We start from the raw sequence: 12142 nt of genomic DNA on the forward strand, positions 1-12142 counted from the left end.
ATACACTTTTTTGCACATTTCTATATTGATGATCATTAACTGGTTTTTACATTTTCACATTTACAAACAACGGTGCATTGTCTTTGTACACATAAATGAGAATTTCATAGATTATCAGAAGTAAAATTACTAGATTAAAGGGTATTTGTGTTTGTATGTTAGTGTATATATTTGTGTGTCTTGTGATTTAATTCTGTGCTTACCTGAGAAATTTTACATTCACATTTTTTTAAGTTTCATTGAAAAGTGAATAGGGAAATTGTGATCAAGATGAAAGCAGTTTCATTATTGCAAATAATTCTGAATGCGTAACTAGTTTAAAGATAGCACGTGTAATAGTATTCCTACATAGCTTCCTATATTATAATGATAGCGTGTTATAATATTATAGGTCAGTTTGTGGTTCTTGCTATCATTTTGGTTAAACCTGATAGGATTTTCTTTTTTCTTTATTAGGTTATCCAAATGTGAAACATTTTTCTTGGGATAAATACTTAGAAGAAACCAATTCTTTACCTGCTCCTGCAAGAGCTTTCAAAGTGGTAAGAGAATATATTTTACATATTTGATTAATTTGTGTTGGTGATAATACTCATTCATTGAAATTTGAGAACAGAAAGAGGTAGTATTGGTGAATTGAAATAGGAATGGGAGGGAAACAGAAGACCACCAGAATGATTCTTCTGAATTTCTATCATTTTGAAAGTCAAAATTGTTAGGGATTTTTTGTTGTTGGCATTTAAAAAACTTTCATTTTGGACTTTAAATCTTTTTGGAAAATAATTCTGTTTGAGTCAGTGTGGAGTGAGTTGTTTGTACAGCAAATTCTGAAAAACCAATCAGGTCAGGACATTGTTTTCTAATGAAAATTATATTCAGTAAGTCCCTTGAATTTGTTTATGGCAGACTGAAATGTTATTTTTATTTTATTGCTGTAAGCGTATTTAATTACCAAAATACAAGCGCATCTACTTTTATAATATTACCTATCTAAATCTGGGTCATCGTTACTTGCATATTAAGGTTGAAAGTAAACCTCTTTACTGTGTAAGGGAAGAATAAGACATGAAATGTATTTTAAAATTTTTTCTGTCTCAAACAACTTGCTTTATAATTTATATTTTACATAAATTTAAAGGAAAAGAAAGATGTTAACTTAAAATATTTTTACTGCAACATAATCTATTATAAAAGAACATTTTTCTTTAAATGATCCTTTTATGTATAAATTGTTAGACTTATGAGTGATAGAATGAATTAGTAGGTATGAGCCCAAGTATAGAAAAAAAGAATGTCAGAAATTTTTGAAAAAGCCATGTCAAAGAATGTGTATGATTCCATCTGATAGTAAATTCAGAATTTAAAAATGGGATATGTTTGAAGTTCTTCCATATTTATGAATTTTTATATGAGACTCTAATGGGGCTGCATTGCGCTTTGCTTTGAACTGGATAAAATTACATCAAGGTCACTCTACATGTGTTGCGTTGCATTGATACCAGGGAGAAAACTAAGATTTCTCTCGTTTGACTTTTAGGTGCCTTGTGTTGATTGTTTCGTATGCTATACATAAATTTTACATTTAATTTTCAGAGCAACACTTTTATCACGCCCACTTTACAGAAGAGAGATATGAAGTTCAGAAAATTTAATATATTTGCCTAACCTGCATAATAATTACCTTGTCTTCTACTGCCTGTAGTTTTTTCAGAGGTTTATGGCTTTCTGCTGAGTATTGAGGTGTAGGTCCTTATTCTTATTCCTATTCTTACTAGAGTGAGTCTATCTTGCATGTTTTGATTGCTAATTTTCCTCTTTGTTTTCTGCTTTTTGCTTTAACTCCTACCTTTAATCTTAATGTCTTAATTATGCCATTTTTAATGTTGTTTTTAAAAATAGTTTTCATGCTTGTTGATTTTTGCCAAGGTACCTACGACTAATAAGAAGAAAGATTTTTGTCTTCCCCATAGCTAATCAAATGGCCACAATAATTTGAATTTCATCTTAAGATCTTTTGCCTTCTATTTGCTCCTGTAGGCCAGGTGGCCAGGCTGTGTTCATTGCCTGAGGGTTTGGCCATGTGATGTGGGATTGTTTTTCATCAGGAGCCTGAGGTCCAAAGCCACTCTTGGAACTTGAGAGTTTGATGGGCTGGTCTCCTAAAAGGCTCATCTTTTTTTAATTTTATGTTTTTAATTCTGTTTTTGTGATAGAGAGCCCACCTTCCCTTCTTCTCACTGTCTAAAATTTTCTGTTATGGCAGAAACCCCCACATGGATTCCAGAAAAAAATGAAGCTGGAGGTGGTAGACAAAAGAAACCCTATGTTTATTAGAGTGGCAACAGTTGCAGACACAGATGATCACCGAATAAAAGTAAGTGCTCTCTACTGTGGTCTTGCTTTGACTTTTGTTACAAGATATCTTGGATGGAAACTTTAGCAGATCTTTAATTTGTGAAGTCCTATAATTAAATTAGTAAAACCACAGGAATATGCAAATTAAGTGGCTGTGCATCTTTGTAAGTCAGTATTTATCCATTTTTTTCTTTAATCTATGAAAGTTTTCTCTTTAATTATGACTGACTTAATATGTTATATCTATTTTCTCCAAACACACACTTGAAATAGTAAATGTCAGTCATAATTAAGAGAAGACTTCTTATGTAGATTATAGAGACATTCCTTTGAATAAAATAACTCACTTGCCAGTGCTCCATTCCTTTTTTCCAAAAATTGAAGGTCAGTATTATTTTATGGGGTGTGTTTGATGCAGACTTTTCAGAAGAACATCCTGCCTTTTAATACAGAAGACAAGTAAACAGAAATAATTTTATGAATCCTATCAGATTTTAGTCAGAGTTGGATTAACAAAAGTCAAGTAAAGCACCTCTCCTCACATAAACAGACATCCAGGAAGATGGATTCGGTTTGTGGGGTCTGATGAACTGTGAAGTGAAGCAATGGCTCTGGCTGGGTGGGGGTTCGGGTGCGGGGGTGTGAACTTTTAATCTCTGTTTCTGGGTTCAGCTCAGCATTAAATTCACTTGCAAACCAGGGCAGTATGTGTTCAGCCTGCTTCATAGGATCCGTTAGACTTTCTCTCAGGAATAACAATAGTTATAATCACAGGCAGCTGTTAGATTTACATGGTGTTTTACAGGATAACACTTGTGGTGATAACCATGTGGGAGATTTATGTTATTATCATTAGTCTGTTGATGAGGCTGAGGCTCAGAAAGACTGTAAATGAATTCCTTATTAATTATGGGCAGTGGCAGAACTAGATCACAGTACTAAACTGTAGCAATGTATGCATTTTTTTTAAAATCACACTTTAACTGTCTTTAGTGAGATAATATATAAGAAAGTAAGTTACAAAATAACAAAAAACCTGTATAAATGTATTCCTATAAAATAGAAATTTTAATATTCAATTAACTGTTAATATTATATAATCACCTACTGTTAGAACATTTTATAAAAATAACAGAGGGTCTCTGTTAACCTTTTCAAGTATATTTTCTTGTTAAGTCATAAAGCAATCAGCATTTTAGGACTAGAAGTATTTGTTTTTTAAATCTAGACCAGTTACCAAAGAAATGTAGAATTAAGAAAAATCTTATTTTTACAAATCAGAATTGGAAAAAGTATGTGTTTTGGTTTGGGAGCATGAAAGTGTATTCTTACATACAGTTGATAGGAATGTAAAATGTTTCAGCCCTTCTGAAGAGCAGTTTGGTGATAAGCGTCAAAAATCTTAGAATGTTGTTTACCTTTTAATGCAAGAATTTCAATCATAGGAATTTATGTTAAGTAAGGTAATAACCAAAGAAAATATGCAAAGATAAAAACTGCAAGGAGAATATAGCAGTGCTTTTTATAGTGGTAGATATGGGTAAAATAAAGTACTGAATATCTCTGTGATGTTAAATATTTTGGGAGAATAATATTGGTAAGTGAAAAATCCATGTTTTTATGTTTGATATCTGGAATTGTTTTTTAAAGACTATGTATAAGCAGTAATGGAAATAAACATCAAAATAATGACAGTGCTTCTCAGAGTGGGAGGATTATAAATTACTAGGTTTTTCTTTTTAATTATCTGGTTTCAGGAACATGTCACTTTTGTAATTAAAAAAAAAATCGATTCTCTGGGGTTTGATTCTAGGATTAATTTATTTCTAAGCTTGAGAAAGTGGATTCTTTCCAATGGAAGTTATTTCGAGGCCATATATATATATATACTTTAACAACTCAACTGAGTACTACTTCATCAATAAAAATACCATAATTTATTTAACCAGCCTCCTGGTGGTGGGTACTTTGGTTGTTTTTTTCTATAAACAATGAGTTGAGTTATTGAGATTATCAAGTCAAAGATGATGCATTTTATAAGTGTTGATTGTTGTTGCTAAATAACTCTCCAGAAATATCTCACCAGTTAATACTCTTATCAGTCATTCTGTCAGAACGCCCACTTGTTCTCATACTCATCAGCTCCAGGAATCACCATATGGAACATTCTTGTTTGTCAGGTTCACAAGAGAAGAATTGCATTTTGTGGTTTCAATTTGTCTTTTGTTTTGTTTTGTTTTTTTAGTTATAAGTGAAATTGATTATCTCTTTATATTTACTAACTATATTTTCTTGTTTATGAACCGTTTGTATTTTGTATCCTTCTGTTGGGTTTTTATCTTTTTATGTTGATAATGTGTTTTTTTTTTAAAATAAATTAAAGAACAGAGTGCATTGTCCTATGTGTAACAAATGTGTTTTCGGGGTTCTTGTGGGTCTCCCATGTTACTTGCAATATTTTAAATTTTGGTATAGTCAAATTGGTCAGTCTTTTATAGCTTTCGGGTATGGTATCTTGCTTATAACGGCTATCCCACTCTGAGATTACAAATATATTCACTCATGCATTCTTCTAGAACTTTTATTGTTCAGTTTTCAATGTTCAAATTTTTTATCCATCTGGCATCTATTGTCCTACAAGGATTAGTAAGAGTTAATAGACTTTAAAAGGAAACCTAGATGGCAAACTTTATTTAAAAGTAAAATATACAGGGTAGGGACAAAAATAAGAGTACAGGTGTTTGTATGGAAAATACAAACATTTAAACCTACTTATTTACAACTTTAAGCCTACTTTTGCCCTATCGTGTATTTAGTGTGTCAGCATATCCTTTCACACTAAAAGTTAAAAAAAAGTAATACTTAGAAAATATGTAACTGATTCTTAGTGCTCATGCCTGAAAGACCAACTGCCCTTTTACCTGGTGGCCAGTAAAGATGGTGGCATTGACCACTCTGTAGAACCTCTTTGAGAGATACTGTAATTATCAATGAGGAAAAAATATCTACGAATGCGTTTGACGAGGGATACTTTGTAAACTGGGTACATTTAATACGGCATTCATTTTTTTTAAAGTCCTTTTTAACATAATTCTAGGAGACTTGACATTTATACAAAAGGTCTTCCTGCCTGTCCACTGTCCCCTGCCCCCCACATTTCCTGATTTATGTGTTACTTCAGGAATATTTATTGGGTGTTTGGTGTTGTGCCTATGAAAATGCTAAGTACCCAAGTTGCTTATTAGGAGGTATATGTTAACGTATCTGTAGAAGTATTGCCAAAAAACTGCCTTTGGCAAGACATTCATTGATGGTTAGGAAATTTGAAAATAGGTCAAAGGGGCGTATATTCTCATAGTGTATTTACTCAAGTAATTTAAATAATTGAAACCATTTATTTGCTGTTAAATCTACTGTATAAGTTAGAAGAGAATGGAAATGTTTGCAGTGAGCAGAACTTTTGCTGTAGGAATTTTTAGACCTGAATTGCTTATTATTATTACTTTTTTGTTATTGTCCAGGTTCACTTTGATGGTTGGAATAGCTGCTATGATTATTGGATAGATGCAGATTCTCCTGATATTCACCCTGTGGGCTGGTGTTCAAAAACTGGGCATCCTCTTCAGCCTCCTTTGAGTAAGAACACAAGGCTAACAAAAAATGTTTCCATTTTCTTGTGTAATGTTTAATAATTTCTTTTCCCTTACCCTTCTCTTTCTACCATACATTTCTTCTCTATGTACTCCTTTCTCCTCTTACTACATTTTTAATTACTGGTAGCAAAAAAATATATAAAAGAAAAAATGTTTGAAAAAGTAATGTACATATGAACGTTCCTTTACTTTTAGTTAGAAGTAGTCATCACCCTTTAAAATTAGTACTGAATTTTTGGAAGACAGTTTGTCAGACTATCAAAATTTAATGTGTCATTATCAATATATAGTTTTGCAAAATGTTACCATTGGGAAAACTGGACAAAATATGTAAGGGGGTCTCCCTCTGTATTGCATGCAAATCTTACAATTACCTCAGTAAACATTTCGGTGAGGTTCAGTGTTTTTAAAGAGGTACACCAAGAACTTGACATACCAAGCTCTCAATCTGGGAAGAAAATGTACACATTATAGAAAAAAATATGTAGGAAATACAGTAAGTTATTGTCACATTTTAAAAATATTTAATGTGCCTTCCTCTTCTAGTAGCTTCACTTCTGGATGTCATGTATGACTGCGTAAGGGCTTGTATAAAATTGCACAAACATGATACTGGTTACAGTAGGTTTAATGTAACAAAATTTGGAAACAAAATTTGGTTACATAAATTGTGGTGCATTCAATTGCAGATACTATACAGCCGTCATAGAGTATTACTATTGAGATGGAAAGATTTATAGGACATGATCTTCAACTTAAAGACCAACAAAGAATGTTTCAGAATAGTATACATCTATGTTGTTCTTTTTATGTGGCAAAATAAAAAAACTTGATACGTGTATCAGATGTATTGGATATAAGAACAACATCTAGGAGGCTACACATTAACTGAGTGTCAGGACAAGGAAGGGTATGAACTGTGGAGAGAGGGAGTAGCTTCAATGGGATCTTTATCTGTTCTTTTGTCTCCAGTGTGGCATTTGACATTTTCAGAGTGTGCGATTCTCATTGATTTGGCTAGAAATTAGTCATAGCACCTTCTCTGGCAGTGCACAAAACTTATTTTGCATTTCAGCATACCTTTCTTGAAATAAAGCATAATATGTTGAGAATGTTTATTTTCTTCTGTCTTCAGTATTAAAAAGACTACACAAAAATTCACCAATTTTGATAAGGTTTTTTTTTTAATGCACACTCATATGTCAACTGTCACTATCCAGTCTAACAATGTTTTTTAAAGTGAAATTAAAGACAACTACGCCCTACTAGGGCCATCTCAGGGAAAAAGCCAAATGAACTTTTTGGCCAACCCAATATATTAAGTGTTATGTACTTGAAAAAAATGGTTTAGAATCTTCTCATTAATTCAGATTAGGTCTCTCTGGAATTCGTGACATTTTGAAAGGGTTAACAATCAAAGTTTACTATTTCAGCTGTTGAAGCAAGATAAATAATGTAAACAAAGTCATAGGGGAGCACCTTTAGAAGTAGAGACTTCTAAAATATTTTTAATTGTATAGGATCTACTTTTTTGTTTGTTTATATGTATTGATTCAAAATTGGATTTTTAGGCTTTTTCCCCCCCATGTAATCTCAGACATTTGACTCTTATAATCTTCTGGTTAACTTTATGCCCCTTCTTTCTTTCTTTCTTATAGGCCCCTTAGAATTAATGGAAGCTTCAGAACATGGTGGATGCTCAACCCCAGGATGTAAAGGGATTGGTCATTTTAAGAGAGCAAGACACCTGGGCCCTAATAGGTATGTGGTGCTACAGCTCACATATGGTTTCTTTACAAGGTCAGATAGAGGGTGTCTCATATATACAAGATAATGATTTTCATGTATTCCGAATAAGTGTGAACTAATTTTATTTTTTATTTAATCTTTATTTTTTTCCATCACCATTTAGAGCCCTGATGCCCCACTTCCCCCAGCAGTCACCACACTGCTGTCCATGTCCAAGAGTCCTTTTTCCTTTTTGCACTTTCCTCCCCTCCAACTAACTGTCATCCTGCTCTCCATCTATGAGTCTTGCCATTTTCCTTGTTAGTTCAGTTTGTTCATTAGATTCCACATATGAGTGAAATCATATGATATTTGTCTATCTCTGACTGGCGTATTTCACTTAGCATAGTTTTCTCCAGGTCCATCCATACCTTCCCAAAGGGTAAACTTTCTTCTATTTTATGACTGAGTAGTAGTCCATTGTGTAAATGTCCCATAGTTGTTTTATCTACTCATCTACTGATGGACATTCGGGCTGCTTCTATATCTTGGTGATTGCAAATAATGCTGTAATGAGCATAAGGGTGCTTATGTTTTTTCAAATTAGTGTTTCGGCTTCCTTCGGATATATTCCCAGGAGTGGGATCACTGGATTGAAAGGCAGGTCCATTTTTAAGTTTTTGAGTTGTCTCCATAGCGCTTTCCGCAGCAGCTGCACCAGTCTGCGTTCCTACCAACAGCGCAGTAGGGTTCACCTTTCTTCACATCCTCACCAGCATTTGTCTGTTGATTTATTGATGATAGCCATTCTGACAGGTATGAGGTGATATCTCATTGTGGTTTTAATTTGCATTTCTCTGATGATTAGTGACATTGAGCATCTTCTCATATGTCTTTTGACCATCTGTATGTCCTCTTTGGAGAAGTGTCTATTCAGATCCTTTGCCCACTTTTTAATTGGACTGTTTGTTTTTTTGGTATTGAGTTTTGTGAGTTCCTTATAAATTTTGGATTATAACCCTTTATCAGATGTATCAGCAAACATGTACTCCCATTCTGTGGGTTGTCTTTTTATTTTGTTGGTGATATCCTTTACTATGCATAAACTTTTTAGTTTGATGTAGTCCCATTTGTTTATTTTTTTCTTTTATTTCCCTTGCCTGAGGAGATATATACAATAAAACACTACTACAAGCAATGTCAGAGATTTTGCTACCTGTGTTTTCTTCTATGATTTTTATGGTTTCCAGTCTAACATTTAAGTCTTTGATCCATTTTGAATTTATTCTTGTGTGTGGTGTAAGAGGGTGGTCTAGTTTCATTTTTTTTTTGTATGTATCTTTCCAATTTTCCCAACACCATTTATTGAATAAACTATCTTTAGCCCATTGTATGTGCTTGCTTCCTCTATCAAATATTAATTGACTATAACGTTGTGGTTTTATTTCTGGGTTCTTTATTCTGTTCCCATTGATTTATGTGTCTGTTTTTATGCCAGTACCATGCTGTTTTGACTACTATGGCCTTATAGTGTAGTTTGATATTAAGTGTGATTCTTCCAACTTCGTTCTTCTCTCTCAGGATCACTGTTGCTATGTGGGACCTTTTGTGGTTCCATATAAATGTTTGAAGTATTTGTTCTAGTTCTGTGAAATATGTCATTGGAATCTTGATAGGAATTACACTGAATCTATAGGTTGCTTTGGGTAGTATGGACATTTTAATGATGTTGATTCAGGTTCATAGAAAATGTAGTTACCATGGTGATCCTGGAAAAAAAAAATGAGTACATCTGCAGTTAAATCTTCCTAGGTAAAAATGCAGTCATGGCTTGACACAGATTTACTCTAGCTCTTTTGCTTTTCTTGGCAATGTGACTAGTATAGACAGCTTCTGTAACAGCTATTTTGGGTTGACCATTAATAATGAGAAGAGGGCAAGTCCTGCTGGAAATATTTGTTTTGTAGAATAGTACATGGTTGGGTGTCTGAACGATTTGAACACGGAGAGGTGATATTTCTGTAGATTAGCAAAGGTCACAAAAAGCACAAATATATTCAAGTATGGGAATGTGTTGATCAAAAAGTATTTTTTGGTATTCTTCCCTTACCTCTAAGTAACTTAAAAAAGAAACCGAATTTATACCTTTGAATTTTGATGTATTATTTAGGCGATTTGTGGGCCTTTTTAGATTTTTTTTAAGTTATTACTGAAATACTGTGAAATACTGAGAAATTACTATGGTTTAAATGGGTTTTTTAAAGAACAAATGCATTATCTATTTATGTATGTATTTAAATAGCCTGTCAGTGTAAGTGTTCTAACTGCATGTTAATTGGATTGCCCAGTAGGAAAAATGACTCCTTGTTTATCTAGATTGTGCAGATTGTAGGTCTAGGTCTTTAAAATATCTTATGGTTGCACTGCCTGTTCCTCTGAGAGTCAACAGGAATTGTAAAATTGGTGTGATTATTTTCATCTTTATTTAGTTTCCTCTTTCTCTCATCTCTACGGCCTCTGTACAATGCTTATCTTCCTTCTGCAACAGTCCTCCTGAGTTACTTTTTTATGAGGTTCAGCATGTTCTAGATGAAAAAGTCTGAGCGTAGAAAAGATGATGATTCCGTTTGCAAATATCCTTTTAAAAAATCACTTCTGTTTGCAAGATTGCAATCCAAAAGTTATATGATTAATTTAAACTGAGTTAAAAATACTGCATTTTAGAAATTATTTAGTATTGCCAAATAAAGGCAGCTGGATTATTTTCAGATATTATGTAAGTCTAAATGCCAGAAATAACTCGTTAGCATGCTGAATTTCCATTAGATATTTATAAATTCTTTTGTTCAGTAAATATTTTTGAACAGCAGTTTTTTCCTCCCCTAATAACTAACACCCACTGAGCATTAATTTACTCTGTGAGATATTTCACTAATTGTTTTACATGTATTGGATAACCTTCAAATGACCCTGTAATGTAGAACCATTATTTACTCCAAGTTTTTGAAGAGGTCACTGTCACACTTGGAGGTGTACTGACTTGCCTAATTGACACCTGGTTGAGGAGGGAACTGGGAATAGCAGCCCGTCTACTCCAGGGTCTGTGCCCTTGGCCGCTTCCTTCTCACTGCCCGCCAAGGCACTGCCCCATGGATTAGCCCCGGACCCAGCCTTCAGATAGCTCATGGACTAATGAGAGCCGTATGTAAGCTACACATAATTTAATTAAAATACAGACACAAAATGGTAAACAAATATGGAAACTTTGATAGATGTGCCTATGAATGAAAAGAAATTTTAAAAATGGATGAATACAGATATCATATTGTTGGACTGCTGTTGAAAGATTTCTTTAAATTTTCTTTTTTGTCTGTCTTTTGGGAAGAAAACCCACTCTAGGACGATGTCCACAATCTCTTTAGTGCTTTCAGACTGAGCTGAGAGGCTTGCCTGACACAGCAAGGTCTGCGCTGGCAGTCCCATCCCGCGTCCCCAGCCAGGGCCCTGGCCATCCTCAGGACCGTCTATCCCCAGAGCACCAAGGACCTCTAAGAGCCCCGCAGCAGGGCCCCACCCCCTTCACAAAGTTTCAGTGGTTTTCTTTGGAGTACCTCTTCAGAGATGCAGTGTTGTGTTGGCTAAAATCAGGGACCAGTGACTGGACGGTTATGGAAGATTTTCAGGCAGATATGATAAGGCAGTCTTTCAGTGTAGTTGGAACCATAGTAGAGAATGACTCATTCTTTTGGAATGAGAGAGGAAGAAGTGGACTTAAAACCCAAAAGACATGCATTGATAAAGAATCTGTGTTTAGAGCATAACTAGTAGCTCCTGCACAAGTCTGACCAGAGCCTCAGGGAGGAGCATAAAGTTCAGACAACTAGTGGGGGGGTGTCAGCTCCCGCCCTTATCTTCCTTGTCCTCAGCCCCTCCAACCAGCTTTTCTTAGTCTCCCTGACTCCGATCTCCTATTTGCAACACTCCAAGCTCTTTATCTGGCAGGATATTAATCCTTAACAGGCACAGACTGCTTTCCATTTCATTAGCAGACTTGTGGTGTAGCTGCTGCATCGTGCATATTCTTTGAAAGGTTCATTTCACGGACACTTATTTTTGTCCTTGCTGAGAATGCTGTGTTTAAGAAAACGTAATGAGAAAATTCTCTTTGGATTAATTTACTGGGAAACTGCATAAATAAAACATGCATTCTTTGCTTAGATAACAAGAAAAGTTTCTCTTTTAGCAAGAATAATCAATTTTATGAACATGTAAGTAAAGGCCTATGTTTTGACTAGCATTTGTTCTTAGCTTCTCTGAAAATTATAACAGCTGCATTTGATCTAAGAAGTATTAGGAATAGAACATGTATCTCCACAATCAAATTTGAGAATGTGGTGTTACTAAAT

At 34.2% G+C, this 12142-nt stretch overlaps 1 protein-coding gene across 1 annotated transcript in view; it reads left to right on the plus strand.

The window, feature by feature from the left end:
* The window catches only part of L3MBTL3 (L3MBTL histone methyl-lysine binding protein 3), a 100413-nt gene that overhangs the window by 59136 nt on the left and 29135 nt on the right, over nt 1-12142 (plus strand). Inside the window, exons 15-18 of the mRNA XM_054569947.1 lie at nt 457-542; nt 2264-2374; nt 5877-5991; nt 7667-7769. Of these exons, the coding sequence (XP_054425922.1) occupies nt 457-542; nt 2264-2374; nt 5877-5991; nt 7667-7769 (415 nt within the window). The remainder of the gene's footprint in view (nt 1-456; nt 543-2263; nt 2375-5876; nt 5992-7666; nt 7770-12142) is intronic.

This window comes from Pteronotus mesoamericanus, unplaced genomic scaffold (assembly GCF_021234165.1).
Source record: "Pteronotus mesoamericanus isolate MK-2021 breed Mesoamerican mustached bat unplaced genomic scaffold, CSHL_Meso_final contig_20, whole genome shotgun sequence".
Classification (NCBI taxonomy): domain Eukaryota; kingdom Metazoa; phylum Chordata; class Mammalia; order Chiroptera; family Mormoopidae; genus Pteronotus; species Pteronotus mesoamericanus.